This window comes from Pseudophryne corroboree, chromosome 4, assembly GCF_028390025.1.
Source record: "Pseudophryne corroboree isolate aPseCor3 chromosome 4, aPseCor3.hap2, whole genome shotgun sequence".
NCBI classification, from domain to species: Eukaryota; Metazoa; Chordata; class Amphibia; order Anura; family Myobatrachidae; genus Pseudophryne; species Pseudophryne corroboree.
The window spans coordinates 208,390,794-208,410,637 of NC_086447.1; the positions used below are offsets into that span (position 1 = coordinate 208,390,794).

At 46.2% G+C, this 19,844-nt stretch overlaps 1 protein-coding gene across 10 annotated transcripts in view; it reads left to right on the plus strand.

Moving 5' to 3' along the window:
* Window positions 1–3,089: 3,089 nt before the first annotated feature.
* SAP130 (Sin3A associated protein 130) overlaps window positions 3,090–19,844 on the plus strand; it is a 206,214-nt gene continuing 189,459 nt past the window's right edge. For 5 of the 10 annotated variants that reach the window (XM_063915877.1, XM_063915878.1, XM_063915880.1 and 2 more), the window contains exons 1-3: window positions 3,091–3,301; window positions 4,291–4,393; window positions 5,284–5,504. In XM_063915877.1, coding sequence (XP_063771947.1) covers window positions 4,297–4,393; window positions 5,284–5,504 — 318 coding nt within the window. In that variant the 5' untranslated portion in view covers window positions 3,091–3,301; window positions 4,291–4,296. Of the gene's footprint in view, window positions 3,302–4,290; window positions 4,394–5,283; window positions 5,505–19,844 lie in introns of all 10 variants that reach the window. The other 5 variants (XM_063915874.1, XM_063915876.1, XM_063915879.1 and 2 more) reach the window with 3 other exon arrangements.

Below are 19,844 nucleotides of genomic sequence, written 5' to 3' on the forward strand. Positions count from 1 at the left end.
TTTTGAATAATAAGCTGTAGTTGTGCAAGGGTTAAACAGCTTTTACACTTGAAACTCACACAGGGTGGTCACTTACATATCGTCCACCTGCAATTTGCCTTGACCAACAAGCATTTGGGCATGAAAATGGTGGTAAAGCGGGCGCAGACACCAGATTTCTTCATTTTGAATAAGAAGCTGTAGTTGTGCAAGGGTTAAACAGAGTTGGTCAAGAGATTTGACACTTGCAACCCACACAGGGTGGTCATTTACATATCACCCACCTGCAATTTGCCTTGACCAACGAGCATTTGGGCATGAAAATGGTGGTAAAGCGGGCACAGTCACCAGATTTCTTCATTTTCAATAAGAAGCTGTAGTTGTGCAAGGGGTAAACAGCGTTGGTCAAAAGATTTGACACTTGAAACTCACACAGGGTGGTCACTTACATATCACCCACTTGCAATTTGCCTTGACCAACAAGCATTTGGGCATGAAAATGGTGGTAAAGCGGGCACATACACCAGATTTCATCATTTTGAATAAGAAGCTGTAGTTGTGCAAGGGTTAAACAGAGCTGGTCAACAGATTTGACACTTGAAACCACACAGGGTGGTCACTTACATATCACTCACTTGCAAGTTGCCTTGACCAACAAGCATTTGGGCATGAAAATGGTGGTAAAGCGGGCACATACACCAGATTTCATCATTTTGAATAAGAAGCTGTAGTTGTGCAAGGGTTAAACAGAGCTGGTCAACAGATTTGACACTTAAACCACACAGGGTGGTCACTTACATATCACCCACCTGCAATTTTCCTTGACCAACAAGCATTTGGGCATTAAAATGGTGGTAAAGCGGGCACAGTTACCAGATTTCCTCATTTTGAATAAGAAGCTGTATTTGTGCAAGGGTTAAACAGCGTTGGTCAAAAGATTTGACACTTGAAACTCACACAGGGTGGTCACTTACATATCACCCACTTGCAAGTTGCCTTCACCAACAAGCATTTGGGCATGAAAACGGTGGTAAAGCGGGCACAGACACCAGATTTCAACATTTTGAATAAGAAGCAATTGGGTGATATGTAAGTGACCACCCTGTGTGGGTCTCAAGTGTCAAATCTGTTGACCAACTCTGTTTAACCCTTGCACAACTACAGCTTATTATTCAAAATGAGGAAATCTGGTGTCTGTGCCCGCTTTACCACCATTTTCATGCCCAAATGCTTGTTGGTCAAGGCAAATTGCAGGTTGGTGATATGTAAGTGACCACCCTGTGTGAGTTTCAAGTGTCAAATCTTTTGACCAACACTGTTTAACCCTTGCACAACTACAGCTTTTTATTCAAAATGATGAAATCTGGTGTCTGTGCCCGCTTTACCACCATTTTCATGCCCAAATGCTTGTTGGTCAAGGCAAATTGCAGGTTGGTGATATGTAAGTGACCACCCTGTGTGAGTTTCAGGTGTCATATCTGTTGACCAACGCTGTTTAACCCTTGCACAACTACAGCTTCTTATTCAAAATGATGAAATCTGGTGTCTGTGCCCGCTTTACCACCATTTTCATGCCCAAATGCTTGTTGGTCAAGGCAAATTGCAGGTGGGTGATATGTAAGTGACCACCCTGTGTGAGTTTCAAGTTTCAAATCTTTTGACCAAAGCTGTTTAACCCTTGCACAACTACAGCTTCTTATTCAAAATGAAGAAATCTGGTGTCTGCGTCCGCTTTACCACCATTTTCATGCCCAAATGCTTGTTGGTCAAGGCAACTTGCAAATGGGTGATATGTAAGTGACCACCCTGTGTGAGTTTCAAGTGTCAAATCTGTTGACCAACTCTGTTTAACCCTTGCACAACTACAGCTTCTTATTCAAAATGAAGAAATCTGGTGTCTGCGCCCGCTTTACCACCATTTTCATGTCCAAATGCTCGTTGGTCAAGGCAAATTGCAGGTGGGTGATATGTAAGTGACCACCCTGTGTGGGTTTCAAGTGTCAAATCTGTTGACCAACGCTGTTTAACCCTTGCACAACTACAGCTTCTTATTGAAAATGAAGAAATCTGGTGTCTGCGCCCGCTTTACCACCATTTTCATGCCCAAATGCTTGTTGGTCAAGGCAAATTGCAGGTGGGTGATATGTAAATGACCACCCTGTGTGGGTTTCAAGTGTCAAATCTCTTGACCAACTCTGTTTAACCCTTGCACACCTACAGCTTATTATTCAAAATGATGAAATCTGGTGTCTGTGCCCGCTTTACCACCATTTTCGTGCCCAAATGCTCGTTGGTCAAGGCAAATTGCAGGTGGGTGATATGTAAGTGACCACCCTGTGTGAGTTTCAAGTATCAAATCTGTTGACCAACGCTGTTTAACCCTTGCACAACTACAGCTTCTTATTCAAAATGAAGAAATCTGGTGTCTGTGCCCGCTTTACCACCATTTTCATGCCAAAATCATTTTTGTTTAATGCAAAATGTAATGTAAATAACATTAATGTAATGTAAGGGACACTATTTGAAGTTTATATAATGTTAACTTAGTGATCTATCCTTATTTCATTTATTTTAATATAATATTTTCTGAATAAGAAGCTGGAGCCGAATAAGAAGTGAATAAGAAGCTGGCCGAATAAGAAGCTAACTTCAGCCTCGTATTCTATCCATCATTTTATTGCTTGTATTTGATTATAAATAGCTGGAAGCCCATTGGTTGCTATAGGAAACACTTCCACTTGTCCTCTTTATAATATCTGATAGTATTAGGGCCCTGTGCCGCTGTCAGTGTTTTTTTTTCCCAAGGACACTACTCTTCATATGCATATTGTACGAACACATATACAGTCATTGTCATTATACGTCTGTACTGCAGCCCCGTACGGCTATGTCATTCTATGGCAGTGAATACATGATTTGCCCTATGTGATGATAACTAGGTCTATCGACCACAGTACAGGGATATTTCCAAACAGTGAGAGTACTGTAGTACACCCGCGTCTTGTTTCGTATATCACTGTGTGTCTTTTGGCAGAGGTAATAAAGTTTGACAGGCAAAAAAAAAACACAAAACACACACACAAGCACCAAAATCACGTGCAGAAATCCAGGCTGCCGCTGGTTGGCGAACGCCCGGTCACGTGATGGATGGTGGAGCGCGGGTCAGTCAGACTGATGAGGGGAGAGAAAGACCGGAACCGGAAACCGAAAGTGTCTTAGTGAGAGCGGAGTAATCAGCAGCAGTCGGGTCGGAACTGGTCGGTAGGGAGGAAGCGGCGGCCCCCAAACACTGGTGTACTGTGCCCATCTCCCCGCCTCGTATGTATGTGATACCGCCGTGATACATGGGCTCCCTGTTCTGCATCTTCGTGTGACAGCTGGAACCGGGGGCTGCTACGTACATCTCTCACTGCACCTGTCACTGTTGCTTACTTCTCCACCGGGCACGTCAGCTGGCACTCTGTTGTTGTTTGGGACAGTGTGTGTGTGTGTATGTGTGTATGTATGTATGTATGTATGTATTATTATATATATATATATATATATATATATATATATATATATATATATATATATAATAATATTTTTATTTAGCAGCAAACTTGTACAGTATGTGGCAGATTCATGAGTAGGCGTTGCTCAGTACATTGGGTGTGTTTTTACTGGTCGTGTGATAATTTGGTTTGTTTCCTGATGTTTTAACATTTCCCATATAGTATGTGTGCTGTCCGAATTACTAATCTTTTTTTTTCGGGTACTAATCTGGCCTTTATGAGGGATGTTGTTCCCCTTTGAGAGTGAGTGCATAGTCTGTTTTCAGTTTGCCATAGGAGATAGCAATCTAGGAAAGGTGCAGCAGAGTTCATGCATGAAAAGAAAATTCCATATACAGTAGTCTTTCACTAGTGATTTACGATGTGAAGACTGATTTATAATGTGAATTGCTGGGTAAAATAGAGCCATTGTTAATATTTGTTGAAGGGTGCGTTATACAGAAGGTATGCGCTGCACTAATTATTATAGTTTCTAGATAAGTAATTTTTAATATTTCTCTTAAAATCCTTGCATTGAAATGTATGTCGACTTCAGTGTTCACTGATTGTGTTATGTACATCGGATAAACCTTCTGTTCGTTCTCTCTTTCTGTGTGTGCTTATGGAAAGTCCATGTACATAAACCCATAAAGAGTTATGATATCAGCTATGTATATTGACAATTTACAGTATCTCCTAAATATTTGGAATTTGTAAGTAATGCTTTTGGTATTCCTAAAGTGTATATAATATTTTGATTACTTTCTGTGCTTGATAGGAGGACATGAGTTCGCAACAGTTTCCCCGTCAAGGGGCTCCCATTGCTTCACCACAGATTTTGAGTGGAGGAACTGCTGTGGGGCAGAATATCCAAGGGACCGGTAATGCAGTCTTGTGCATATGTTATCAAAATAATTAATTTGTTGTTGCAGATCAGCCTATGTTTACATTGCTACTGTTTAAAGGATATGAGGGTAAATAAATAGTGCCAGGAAAAAGTTACCAGAGCTATTCAATTGACAGCAATATTATGTTGGAGAATACTGGTTCTTACACCTTAATCCGGATGTTTAGTCAAGAGAGCGGTCATTCTGACTTAAGTGCCTGTCATGATGCTGTTTGCACTGCGCTAAAGGCAGAAAACAATATTGCGGCAGTAGTTTAGTTGTATTTCTGCTTGCCCCCCAGTAGGGGTGTGAGAAGAAATCATCTGGTCAGACATAACTGTGCGCTCAGTTGAATTGACTTAAATAGGCTAGTTATGAAATGACCATTTTTATCGTTTGTTTTATATTGTGTTATCTTTCTCTGCTTTGGGTAGGCGGTTAGTGATGTGAAAGTCGGTGATGAATGAATAGGAATATATCAATGTTGATGAGGGGTGGGATGGTAATATTGATGGAGATAGAGCATGATTATAATGTGGTTTGAATGAAAAATAATATACATAAAATGGATATTCTATGACTTATTAATGCATGCCATAAAAAAAATGTACACATTTGACTGGCTGTTAAATTCTTAGGGTAGGCTTCAGTTGTTTACTGTAAAGTGATGGGAGATCGGGGTGGGGGGGAGTTAATTAGTGTTAAAACTAGGTACTATGAAAAACAGTTGTAGCTCCAGCAATGGAGTGTGTTTCTGCAAAAATGCTGTCCGTATTAGCTATACAGGACTAAATGTTGTTTTCACGTAAAAATGTACATACTTTTGTTACTGTGTGTGGAATTGTTATGCTTTCGAGTTAGTTTATTTCCTTTTTTTCCACCAGGAGGCGATGAGACTGTACGAGAAATGGAGGTTCAGTCCCGTGACCTGCTTAGTGCTAATTCAGTTCTTCCTCCTCGTGATGAGAAGCAGGAGGCTGTGGTGGTCAGACCATACCCACAATTACAGATGGTCCCCCACCACACAGCCAGTCCCATTACCATGACTGCTCAGTCTGCTCATCTCCCTACTGTTCCATTGTCCTTCTCTGACGGTATTCTTAAGGTGAGTATGTATTCTCTCCAGCAAAGTGTTGTATATATTGCATTTTTTTCGTTACTAAATTGTTTATTGTAATATCCTAAGTGTTGCTTAAAATAACAGAAAAATTATTGATTCAACAAGGTATATACATAGGCATATTGTATTAAGTTAATGAGTTTATGAGAACGACTTCTTTTTAAGGCATTTAATAAGACTCCTATATCCTGTCTTAAAACATGCAATGCACTGAACATTCAATCATTTTAATCTCACTGTAACAAGCTGCTTTTAAAATGGTCTTAGATTTTTGCAATGCAATAAGCTTTGCCATCTTTTGTCCTGTAATAACCAACTGAGGTAAATAAACGATGAGCATTCTCTGTACAGTGTGCAGAATTCAGGATGGACCATTGGTGATCATTTGAAGATGCACAAGCCAGGCATTCTTCAGGGTATGTGAAGACATTGACGTTCATGCGCATAGGGATGTTTAGTAGGAAGTTACAGTGCCTTGAAATTTTATGGGCCGGATTCAAATCCTATCGCACCCACTACCTCCCGTCTAAAGTGACGGGGGATATTGAAATGTACCCTGTTATCGCGCTCATTTCAGTGTGGTTTAGGCGCGTCAAGCACCTAAACCAAACTAAAGTAATGGGCGCGATCAAACGGGTCTCTTTACACACATTTCAATTCGCTACCTGCGGGGGTAGCGAGCTGAAATGAAGTTGTCGCGCCTGTCGGCAGTAAAAGAATACCGCCGGCGGGCGGTAGGGGGTACAGGATATTTGAATCTGGCCCTATGTATGTATATTCTCTTTCCCTTTAAAGATTCTGTGCTGTCTTAGGCAAATCACCAATTACATGAAGCATGACAATACTTTGATATACTAGCAAATGAAGACTGTTAAACTTAAAGATTTATTTGTAGATGCTTTAAGTATGCAGACAAAATTGAATAGCTTGAACTGTGTCATTACATTCAGTGTTCTATATGGTTTAATTCTGAGAGTCAAATATAAAGGTGAATAAAGTCAGATGCTGATTTAACTATTAATGTGAAATTCGACTCGAGGTATAGCTGTACTGCATAGTTTTTATTGAATGTCTGGACTCAGTGGAGAAAACTCAAGTGTGCACGAAGGTAATGTCCTGCTCCTCATAGAGGTGCACTGGAAAATATGCGATGCTTAGGGTTCTATGTGTGGTGGACTTGTGCAGACCTGGCACATCACAGTGAATTGAGTGGACCCCATGTGCTTGCTTTGTTCTTAAACTTAATACGACTTAAGTAATGGGTAAATGGGTACTAAAAAGTAGTAGTGTGTGTCTCTTCTTTCTTTCTTTCTTTCTTTCTTTCTTTCTTTCTTTCTTTCTTTCTTTCTTTCTTTCTTTCTTTCTTTCTTTCTTTCTTTCTTTCTTTCTTTCTTTCTTTCTTTCTTTCTTTCTTTCTTTCTTTTTTTTTTCTTTTCTTTTCTTTTCTTTTCTTTTCTTTTCTTGTATTTACCTGATTTGTGTTGTCTAGTGAACGATAGCAAATGCTGTAATTTTCTCTTATGTCCTAGAGGATTCTGGGGTCCACATTAGTACCATGGGGTATAGATGGGTCCACCAGGAGCCATTGGCACTTTAAGAGTTAGAGAGTGTAGGCTGGCTCCTCCCTCTATGCCCCTCCTACCAGACCCTGTTTAGAAAATGTGCCCGGAGGAGCCGGTCACAGCTAGGGGAGCTCAATAGGAGTTTCTTTAGTTTTATTTTTTTCAATAGAGTTTAGGCACAGGGAGGCTGCTGGCAACAGCTTCCCTGCTTCGACGGACTAAGGGGGGGGGGTGTAAGTAGTGTCCGCCCTGAGGGGTCTGAGCCACTATCTCCGCTGACAGGACACTGAGCTCCTGAGGGGATCGAACGTTCGACGACATAGAGGATCGCTCACCCCAGCAGCATGCTGCCAACCCCCTTACAGAGCCAGAAGACTTCGGTGGCGAGTTAGTCACCGGCCCCCCTGACAAGCGGGGAGCCAGTGTGAAGATGGTGGCAACGGTATGGAGCGCAGTACTAACTGCGCTCCAGGGCTCAGCGGTACTTGGTGGGGCGCCTTGAGCCAGGGCCTACACTGGTCGGAAAGTCTGTCGGGGACCCCAGATCATCACCAGCACATACCTCAAATCAGAGCGGGAAGCAGTGCCATCTTCTCCTCAGAGCGAACCCAGTAGCATTCAGTGCCATCTTTCCTGCATGCAGAGACTCTGACAGGGGAGAGCTGTCCCTCCACATCAACTCCAGCTATCTGTACGGTACCAGGGGGTTGTAGAAGGGGGGGGAGGCTGTGTAATAGACTGTGTAACCTATTAAGGTACACAGTTAGCACTGGTAAGGGGTGTCCTTTATCTTAAAAAGCGCTGTGCGTGGGTTGGCTCCAAACTCTGTGTTTCAGTGGGGATGCTTTGTCTGCCATTTCCCTGGGGGTGTTTGCTGTCTCACAAAAAGCAATGTCTAGGGACTCTGTGTCATATGCTGCAGAGGATATGTCCTCTCAGGATGATCATATTCCATGTAATCAGGATTGCTCTGATTTAGCACAGATTCTAATAACAACCTGAGTGGTTAACCTTTATTTAAGAGTATGATCTCTCAGATTTCTACTAGGGTAGCACAGAATGAAACTGCAACTCAGGTTTTACAGAACTCTATGGCTGTTTGGTCCGGGTCGGCACCTTCAGTGCCCCCTGGCACTCTCTCTCAAAAGCGTGCTCTTGCTCAGATTATGCAAGACGACACGGATACCGACTCTGACACGGTAGACGGTGATGGGGACGTGCTGTGGGGGGCGGCATCTCTTGCAAAAGAGGTGCAGTTGATGACTGAAGCCATTAGAGATGTGTTAAATATTGCTGACGCAATACCTGAGGAGCCTTACTTCACGGATAAAAAGAAAGCCTCACTAACCTTTCCTGCGTCTAAAGAGTTAAATGCTATATTTGAAAAAATCCTGGGAAAACCCAGAGAAAAAAATTCCAGATCCCAAGAAAGGTTCTGGTTGCATTCCCCTTTCCTGAGGAGGATAGAAAGAAATGGAAAAACCCACCCATAGTTGACGCATCGGTGTCCAGACTGTCAATGAATGTGGTTTTACCTGTCCCGGGATCTGCCGCGTTGGAAGAACCGGCTGATCGCAAAATTGACACTACACTCAAATCCATATACACTGCTTCCAAATCCATATACACGGCTTCGGGGGCGATATTACGGCCTACTATTGCCTGTCCATGGATTCCAACAGCTATAGTAAAGTGGTCTGGCACGTTACTTGAGGAATTGGATACAATGGATAAAAGTGACGTTGAATTGTTCTTGAGTAGCATACAGGATTCTGCGGGATTTACGGTGGAATCCATGAAAGACCTGGGTTCGATGGCTGCAGGGATATCTTCCATGTCTGTCTCTGCTCGTAGAGGACTCTGGCTGTGCCAATAGTCTGCCGACACTGAATTCAGGAGAGGCGTGGAGAACCTACCCTATACAGGTCAGGCTCTATTTGGGAAAGCGCTAGATGTGTGGATGTCCACGACAACTGTGGGTAAGTCGCCTTTTCTTCAGCTGCGCCTGCTACGAAGAAACCCTTTTTCTTCAGCTACGTCACAGTCCTTTCAGGCTCCTAAAACCGGAAAGAACAAGCCGCATAACACCTTTAGAGGAGGGTGGGCAAAATCCGCTGCAGGCTCCCAGGACCAAAAGCCTGCTTCTGGTATATCAAAATCCTCAGCATGACAGTGGACCGCACAGCCTGGAGGAGGGGCCAGTGGGGACGAGACTGAGATGATTCAGCCATGTGTGGGTGTCGTCCGGCCTGGACCCCTGGGTACAGGATATTGTGTCCCAGGGTTACAGGCTGGAGTTTCAAGAACTCCCGCCTCCCCGATTCTTCAAATCAGGCTTGCCAGCTTTGCTGACAGACAGGGCTATCCTACAGGAAGCTATCCAAAAATTGGAAGAGTCACAGGTCATTGTCCCAGTACCGCCTCATATGCACAACGAGGGTTACTATTTGAACCTTTTCATGGTACCGAGGTCAGGGCAGTTTTGAATTTGAAATCGTTAAACCCCTATCTGAGGGAGTTCAAATTCAAAATGGAATCTCTGAGAGCGGTGATCTCAGGTCTGGAGGAGGGGGAGTTTCTGGTATCCCTGGATATCAAGGATGCGTACCTCCCACATTCCAATTTGGCAGCCGCATCAGGCTTATCTCCGTTTCGCACTGTTGTACAGTCACTTTCAGTACCAGGCACTGCCGTTCGGTCTCTCCATGGCACCGAGGGTTTTCACCAAGGTGATGGCAGAGATGATGGTTCTCCGCAGGCAGGGAGTGAACATAATTCCATACCTGGACGATCTACTGATAAAGGCAGTGTCCAGGGAGAGGTTATTGCAGTCCATTGCTCTTACGACTCAACTGCTCAAGAATCACGGGTGGATCCTGAACCCTCCAAAATTTCATCTGGAGCAGACAAGGAGATTCTCTCCTGGGGATGGTCCTCGACACGGAAGTGCAGAGGGTGTTTCTTCCAAGGGAGAAAGCGTTGGCGATTCAATCCATGGTCCGAGATGTCTTGAAACTTGCCCAGCTATCGGTTCATCAGTGCATTCGCTTTCTGGGGAAGATGGTTGCCTCCTACGAGGCTCTACAGTACGGGAGATTCCATGCTCGACCCTTCCAACTGGATCTCCTAGAAAAATGGTCGGGATCTCATCTGCACATGCACCAGAAGATACGTCTCTCACCAAAGGCAAGGATTTCTCTCCTCTGGTGGTTGCAAATGCCTCACCTTCTGGAGGGCTGCAGGTTCGGAATCCAGAACTGGATCCTTCTAACCACGGATGCAAGTCTCAGAGGTTGGGGAGCAGTCACCCAAGGGGAAACCTTCCAAGGAAGATGGTCAAATCAGGAAGCCGTTCTTCCAATAAACATTCTGGAACTAAGATCCGTGTACAACAGTCTTCTCCAAGCGGCTCATCTTCTACAGGATCGGGCCATTCAAGTACAGTCGGACAATGTGATGACGGTGGCCTACATAAACCGACGGGGAGGAACAAAGAGCAGGGCTGCGATGTCAGAAGTGACAAGAATCCTCCTCTGGGCAGAAAGGCACGCGTTGGCGCTGTCAGCGATCTTCCTTCCAGGAGTGGACAACTGGGAAGCAGATTTCCACAGCAGACACGATCTCCATCCAGGAGAATGGGGCCTACATCCGGAGGTGTTCACAGACGTGACCAGTCGTTGGGGCGTGCCTCACATAGACATGATGGCCTAACGTCTCAACAACAAACTTCGTAGGTACTGTTCCAGGCCGAGAGACCCACAAGCAGTGGCGGTGGATGCCCTGGTAACTCCGTGGGTGTTCAAGTCAGTGTATGTGTTCCCTCCACTTCCACTCATTCCAAGAATTCTAAAGCTCATAAAGAGAACAAGGGTTGAGGCAATTCTCATTGCTCCGGACTGGACAAGGCGAGCTTGGTACGCGGATCTTCTGGACCTACTGCTGGAAGATCCGTGGCCTCTTCCTCTGCGAGGACCTTCTGCAACAGGGGCCGTTCGCCTATCAGGACTTACCGCAGCTACGTTTGACGGCATGGCGGTTGAACGCCAGATCTTAGCCCGAAAGGGTAGTCCAAGCAATGTTATTCCTACCCTGATACAGGCTAGGAAAGGGGTAACGTCTAAATATTACCATTACATTTTGATAAAATGTGTCTTGGTGTGAATCCCAAGAAATTTCCAACGGTGGAGTTTCAGCTTGGACGGTTTCTCCTCTTCCTGCAAGCAGGTGTGGATATGGGTCTGCATTTGGGATCCATAAAAGTCCAAATTTTGGCCTTATCCATTTTCTTTCAGAAACAATTGGCTGCCCTCCCTGAGGTACAGACCTTTTTGAAAGGGGTTCTGCACATCCAGCCTCCCTTTGTGGCGCCTACGGCACCCTGGGATCTTAACGTGGTGTTGCAGTTCCTGCAATCGGATTGGTTTGAGCCCTTACACGAGGCTGAAGTTAAGTTTCCCATATGGAAGGCTGTTACTTTGTTGGCCTTAGCTTCTGCTCGACGTGTGTCTGAATTGGGGGCTTTGTCCTGTAAGAACCCCTATTTAATCTTCCATGAAGATAGAGCTGAGCTCAGGACGCGTCAGCAGTTCCTTCCAAAGGTTGTGTTGGCTTTTCATATCAACCAACCTATTGTGGTGCCAGTGGCTACTGACTACTCGAATACATCAGAGTCTTTGGATGTTGTGAGGGCTTTGAGGATCTATGTAATGAGGACTGCTCGTCACAGAAAATCTGACTCTGTTTGTCCTTTTATGATCCCAAGAAAATTGGGTGTCCTGCTTCTAAGACTATTTCTCGCTGGATCAGGTTCACTATCCAGCATGCATATTCTACGGCAGGATTGCAGTGTCCGAAATCGGTTAATGCCCACTGTACTCGTAAGGTGGGGTCTTCCTGGGCAGTTGCCCGGGGTGTCTCGGCTTTGCCGAGCGGCTACTTGGTCTGGTTAGAACATGTTTGCTAAGTTCTACAAGTTCGATACTTTAGGTACTCAGAGGTCAAAGTTTGGTCAATCGGTCCTGCAGGAGCCTCAGTGCTCTCCCTCCCGTTCTGGGAGCTTTGGTACATCCCCATGGTACTAATGTGGACTCCAGCATCCTCTAGGACGTAAGAGAAAATAGGATTTTAATTTCCTACCGGTAAATCCTTTTCTCGTAGTCCGTAGAGGATGCTGGGCGCCAGCCCAGCGCTTCGTTTTCCTGCAGTAGTTATTTGGTTTAGTACAACTTTGTTTTTAGTTAAGTACTGCATTGTTACTTGGTGAGTAATATTTCAGCGGTTGCGGAGTTTCAAGCTAGCTTGTTTTGCCTTATGTGTGTGAGCTGGTGTGAATCTCGCCACTATCTGTATAATCCTTCTCTCGAAGGTGTCCCTCTCCTCGGGCACAGTTTCTAGACTGGGTCTGGTGCGAGGGGCATAGAGGGAGGAGCCAGCTGACACTCTCAAACTCTTAAAGTGCCAATGGCTCCTGGTGGACCAGTCTATACCCCATGGTACTAATGTGGACCCCAGCATCCTCTACGGAGAAAAGGATTTACCGGTAGGTAATTTAAAATCCTATTTTCTCTAGCATCCATAAGGGATATTGGGGAGACTTCAGTGGGTGTGCTGGCTCCTCCCCTCTATGCCCCTCCCACATGCAGTTTAGAAAAAAGTGCCCTCAGTAGTGGATGCACATCTCTGCAGCTCCAGAGAGTTTTCTTCAATTTCTATTAAACTTTTTATTATTTTTGATATGCTGTTTGGGAAACAGCATACCTGCACCGTGGGAAGTTAGAGGGGGGACAGTCACCGGCCTTGCGAGGTGTCAGAGCCGCTTCCCCGCTGCAGGACCACTGTCCTGAGTGAGTGGTTGTTCAGCGGGGCACTGTGCCTTGGCTGTTGCAATCGCAGCACGCCGCACACCCCTAATACTAACCTGAAGGTGACGTCTGTGGTGAGTACAAGCTGGGGGACCCGCTAGGGAGGTCCCCGGGTTCAAAGTGCGGCTGAAAGCGGGCGTGGCATACGGGACCCTCCTAGGGGGGGGCCCGCTAGAGCACCCCATGTAAACTGGCTCAGTATGGCTTAAACTAGCATTGGTGCAATGTTTTTAAGCATGATTAGAGACATTGCCATAAAAAAAACGCTGTAGCTCAGGCACCATTGGGTGGGGGGAAGGGGGGGTGGAGCTACTTCAGTGCGGGACCAGAGTCATTTTGCAGCAGCAATCGGCACACACAGCTCTTCCTGACTCCCAAGACACGCTGGAAAAACTGGTACCGGGTGTAGCAAAGTTGGAGAGCCGCTATTGTATCCAATTTGGTCCTCTACAGGACAGAATTTTACTGTAAAATAATTAGCTGACAGCCTCACTGGGGCAGTACAGCTAGGGGTGTGCTGGTGTCTCTCTCTGTGCATCTCCTCTCACATACAGTAAGGGCAGGCTTGATCATTATTACTGTCTGTATGTCATTGTGATTACTGTAAGCATGGGTAAATACAAACTCTGTAGTGTGTGCCACACTAGATTTTCTCCCTTATATACTGATTCTGTTTCATGTGAACAATGCAGCCAATCTTCACAACTCAGTGAAGGTGCTGGGGGAGAGGGTCCAGAGCCCTCCTGGCTAGGGGCTCTTAACTATGATGTCTGATATGTCATCATCACAACTGTCTTCTAATGTTTAGAAAACTATGCTACTACAACAGGCTGTTGCAGATTTAGCTGCTAGGGCAGATGTTACACAGCCCTCCATCTCTCATGTAGGTTCACAAAAGCGTGGTTTACCTGTCCTACTCTGATTCAGATGAGGATATACAGGAAGATGTGGAGGACTTAGATCCCAGTAGTGGGGATCCTGATTCTGCTCAGGGTATTGAACCCCTAATTCTGGCTATACGGGACATGTTAAAGCTACCTCTACAGGACACTGCGTCACAGCGTTGTTTTTTCTTTACCTGATTCTGCAGAGTTAGATGACCTGTTTAAGTTGGTCTGGAAAAATCCAGACAAAATTTCTCTTACGTCCTAGAGGATGCTGGGACTCCAAAAGGACCATGGGGTATAGACGGGATCCGCAGGAGCTTGGGCACACTGAAGAGACTTAATCTGGGTGTGAACTGGCTCCTCCCTCTATGCTCCTCCTCCAGACCTCAGTTAGACTTTGTGCCCAGGACTGACTGGACACTCACAGGGGAGCTCTCCTGAGTTTCTCTGGAAAATATTTTTTGTTAGGTTTTTTATTTTCAGGGAGACCTGCTGGCTACAGGCTCCCTGCAGCGTGGGAGTGAGGGGAGAGAAGCAGACCTACTTCTTCTTAGTTAAGGGCTCTGCTTCTCGGTTACTGGACACCATTAGCTCCAGAGGGTTCGATCACTTGGTGCGCCTAGCTGCTTGTTCCCGGAGCCACGCCGTCACCCCCTCACAGAAGCCAGAAGAAAGAAGTCGGGTGAGTATGAGAAGATCAGAAGACTTCAGGACGGCAGAAGACTTCAGTAACGGAAGGTACAGCACAGCGGTAACGCTGTGCTCCATGCTCCCACACACATCACCAACGGTAGTTACAGGGTGCTGGGGAGGTGGGGCGCCCTGGGCAGCATGTTACTGAGGTCGGGGACCGGCAGAAGGCTTTCGGTGCCTCGGCATAGTTTCTTAAACCCCCGCCGGCATCTTTTTCATTTTCAAATTTGGCGGGCCGAAGCGCGCCGGGAAGGGGGCGGAGCTTTGTCCCGCGGCTCACAGGCGCCATCTTCTCCTTCAACACGCGGCTGAAGAAGACGCTGCCGGGACCTCCACATTCCTCTCACAAGTAACGGGGAGATATTCAGAAGGGGGGGGGGGCGCAGTGTGGTGCTTCTTATTATAAATTAAGCAGCGCTGGGTACATATATCTTTTGTCGGGATATATGGGCGCTGGGGTGTGAGCTGGCATACTCCCTCTGTGTCCTCTATCTGGGCTTCATTGTGGGCCTGTCACCTAGCTGGGACGTTCTGTGTGTGTCGGTACTACGTGTCGGCATGTCTGAGGCTGAATGTTATTCACCAGAGGAGGTTATTGGGGGAGCGGATGCGGGGCTAGATTTGGGACTGTCGACGCAGCCGACACCTGATTTACTCGCATTGCTCAGTACGATAAATTCGAATGTAGCTTCTTTATCAAAGAGGTTGGATAAGTCTGAGTCACAGACACAGGTGTGGAAAAAGTCCATGGAAGAGGCTTTGTCTCAGGTACAGACCCCATCTGGGTCGCAAAAGCGGCTATTTACTCAAGTGGTAGATACAGATACCGACACGGACTCTGATTCCGTGGTCTATTTCACTGAGGCTGCTTTACATCCACGATTAGTTAAGAGTATTCAGTACATGATTGTTGCTATAAAAGATGTTTTACACATTTCTGATGAACCTGCGGTACAGGAAACAAGGATTTGCTTGTTTAAGGGAAAAAAACCTGAGGTGAAGTTTCCCCCCTCTCATGAAATGAATACTCTTTGTGAAAAGGCTTGGGAGTCGCCGGATAAGAGGTGGCAGATTCCCAAGAGGATTTACATGACATATCCGTTCCCCTCTGATGACAGGGAAAAATGGGAGGCGTCTCCAAATGTTGACAAAGCTCTATCTCGCTTGTCTAAGAAAGTGGCGCTTCCGTCTCCTGACACGGCAGCTCTCCGATCCGGCGGATCGCAAGCTGGAGACGTCTCTGAAGTCCATTTTCGCTTATTCGGGTGCATTGCTCAGACCTGCTGTGGCGTCGGTATGGGTGAGTAGTGCTATTGCTAAATGGGCTGAGAATTTAGCTAATGATATGGATACCCTTGATAAAAATAATGTTCTTTTTGACTCTTGGTTATATCAAGGACGCTGCAGATTACCTGGAGGATGCGGTGAGGGATGTCTGTCTCTTGGGATCAAGAGCCAACGCCATGTCGATATCAGCCAGGAGGGCGTTGTGGATCCATCAATGGAATGCTGATGCCGACTCCAAGAGGGCTATGGAAGCGTTACCCTTCAAAGGTACTGTCTTGTTTGGGGATGGCTTGGCTAACCTGGTCTCGACCTCGACTGCGGTTAAGTCCTCTTTTCTTCCTTTATGTTCCCACACAACAGAAAAAGGCACCACATCAGCAGATGCAGTTCTTTCGTCACAATAAATACAGGCGTGGAAAAGGTTCGTCCTTCCTCGCTTCAAAAGGTAGAGGAAGGGGAAGGAAACCACCTGCAGTGTCAGGCGCCCAGGACCAAAAGTCCTCCCCTGCTTCTACCAAGTCCACCGCATGACGCTGGGGCTTCCCTGGGGGAGTCCGGACCGGTGGGGGGCCGTCTACAAATATTCAGTCAGGTCTGGATTCAATCAGACCTGGATCCTTGGGTCCTAGAGATTGTGTCTCAGGGATACAAGCTGGAGTTTCGGGAGATACCCCCTCACCGGTTCTTCATTTCGGCGTTACCAGTAGCTCTTCCGGGCAGGGAGGTGGTGCTGGCAGCGATACAAAAATTGTGTCTACAGAGGGTCATTGTTCCCGTTCCCTCGTCCCAACGGGGGGAGGGGTTCTACTCGAGCCTCTTTGTTGTGCTGAAACCGGACGGTTCGGTCAGACCAATTCTAAATCTAAAATCCCTCAATCCATACTTGAAAGTTTTCAAGTTCAAGATGGAATCTCTTCGAGCGGTAATTGCTAGCCTGGAAGGGGGGGATTTCTCTTTCATCCATCTGGGGGACGCTGCGCCATTACTTGTGGGTTAGAGGTGTGTGGTTGTGGAGTTTGGCACAGAACTAATAAAACCTGACTCCTCCCCCCTCTAACCCCTCCCATCTCCTTCCTGCCTAGCCAGTACCTCAGTTTTAGTTTTGTGCCTGTGGAGTACAGACACAGTTTTTCGTTCTCCTTAGATTTTTTTTTTTTTTTTTCCTTTCTTATTTTTCTATACCTAGTCCCTGTCTACAGGTGACAGGTATAAATGGAACAAGGATGCTGTCAGAAAGGGCCACCATACCTTGGTCACTGGGGCCTTTTTATTCACTAAAGCGACAGATCAAAAAGGTACTGGACAGCCACAATCTGTCACTGACAGTATTGGGCTGTCCCCAAACTGCTTTTATTATTATTTTATTATTATTATTTTATTTAATATATATATTTTTTTTTTATTTGATTTATTTTATTGATTATTAATATTTCACCCCCCGACCCCCTCTCCCGACCCCCTCTCCCCCGGCGCAAGCCCACCAGCGGGAGCTATGCCGGAGACCTGTATCCCTACACCCGCAGTAGTGTCTGAGGGGCTGTGGGGACGGACGGGGATCCCGGAGAAGCCGCCGCGTAAGTCGCTATTCTTAGCAACGCGCGGCAGCCCGAACTTCCGGTTGATCGCGTAGTAACAGGAGTGCAGGGACGGCTTCCCGCCCTGCTCTGCCCGCGCGCGCGTCACTTTGCCTGACGCCATCTTCCGAGGGGGACGCTGTCAGGGGGAGACTTTATTTACAAAACCGCAAGTATAGAGGGGCTATTCATAGGGGGAGATTACAATCAAGCTAATGGGCTAAGGCTGTTTATTACTTAGCAAAGAGAGCCAGCATACTGGGTTACAGTCCCAGAGATCTCTTCAAGCTATAAATTTCCTATTGAAAGGTCACTAGTCACAATTGTATGCTACTTTCTTTAGTACATTCAGAATAGAGAAAATGACTAGTAAACCGGACAAACCTTCAAAGGGAAAAACGGCCTCAGTGGTTTAAATTTTCCTGCACTCAGTGTGGCTCAAAGCTAGAAAAAGGTAGTACTGACGCGGGTACCCTATGTACAGCATGTTCTGGTGCAATTTCAGATTGGCGTCAGTCTAGAGAGACTGAATCTGCTCGGACTCAGGTGGAGCCCTTGTGGGCCCAGAATATGGGCAGGAGTATCACTGATTTAACTCAGTCCTTAAATAAGTTTGTAAATGCGGCCAGCAGTTCGACTGCTACTAAGCGATCGCAGCCGTTACCAGCTATAGCGTTTCCAGGTAAGGAGGCGGACACTCTGTCATCTCCTTTGGAGGAGGGGGAGGTAGATCCTGAATGGGATGAAGTTTCGGCTTGGGAAGTTAGATTGCTAATAGAAGCCATTCGTCAGACTCTTAATATTCAGGACGCGGCGGTGGAGGAGTCTCCTTCCCCCTTTTTCAAACGACAGAAGAGACAGGTTACTGCCTTCCCTTCTTATTCTCACTTTGCAGATATTTTAAAAGAACCCTGGCTTAAGCCGGATTCTCGTTTTCAGGCGCCTAAAAAGTTAAAGTTTCTATATCCCTTTACGGAGGAAGATACAAAATTTTGGGAGACGGCCCCAAAGGTAGACGCTCCTATTTCACATCTGGCAAAAGCTACGGTGATTCCGTCGGTACAGTCTGTGACCTTAAAAGACACTACCGATAGGAAGATAGAAGCATTACTAAAATCTATGTTTTCTTTATCATGCGTTTCCCTCCGTCCAGTACTGGCGAGTGCCTGGGTACTTAAGGCCGTGGATGAATGGCTTGCACAGGTGGTATCGGGAATGCAGTCGGACGATCCGTCAGAAGCCATCCAATTAGCAGAGCAGATTTCGGAGGCCCTCACTTATGTGGGTGAGGCCTGGTTGGATTCGGTTGCGCTACAGTCTCGGGTTTCAGCCTTGACAGTATCCGCAAGACGCTCCTTGTGGCTTAGAGTTTGGAATGCTGATTCTGACTCAAAGCAAACCTTGACGGCAGTGCCTTTTGAAGGTGAGTTTCTTTTTGGATCAGAGTTAAAGAAGATTATTTCAGACACTACTGGAGGAAAGAGTCCTTTCCTTCCATCTGCACCTCACAAACCAAAACCTACAAGGTTTCGGTCCTTTCGTACACAGGGCAGAGGTAGTTTCCAATCCTTTCGTGCTTCCTACAGATTTCCAAGACGGGGGTCTTTCAGAGGAAGAGGATCCCAGGCTATTCGCAGGCCGGCCAGTAAGCCTGCCGACAAACCTGAGCCATGACGCCTCAGGTCTCCTGGAGGGATCAAAGAAGGTTGGGGCCCGGTTACTTCAGTTCAAGGATGTGTGGCTCCTATCGAAACCGGATCGGTGGATAATGGGAGTCATATCCAGAGGATATATGTTGGATTTCGAAGAAACAGTCCCAACCCGACTATTTATAACACCTCTCCCAGACGATCCCTCCAGACGTCAAGCTCTCCTTCAGGCAATAACAACCCTCTTACAAAATGGAGTAATCATTCCGGTTCCCTCTCATCAGAGGGGTCGGGGTTTTTACTCAGGTCTTTTTCTCGTAGACAAGCCGGATGGTTCGTTTCAAACCATTCTGAATCTGAAGGCTCTCAACCCGTATCCCTCAACCCAAAAATTCAAGAACATAAAAGACGCTTGCTTACATGTCCCGATTTGGGTAGGACATCAATCTCTACTGAGATTTGCAGTGGGCCCGGAGCACTTTCAGTTTCAGGCTCTTCCCTTTGGTCTCTCTACGGCTCCCCGGGTTTTTACAAAGGTCATAGGTCATGTAGTCGCAGTTCTCCGTTGTCAAGGGGTCAACATCACTCCATATTTGGACGACCTGTTGGTCAAGGCACCATCAGCGGAGATTCTCACTCAGAACCTGCATCTCACGATGGAGACGCTACAGTCGTTCGGGTGGATAATCAACTTTCCAAAAGTCATCTCTACTTCCTTCTCAGAAAATGATTTTTCTAGGACTTCTATTCGACACCAACAGCCAGAAGGTGTTTCTTCCGGCGGACAAGATTCAGGGACTACAGTCCAGAAT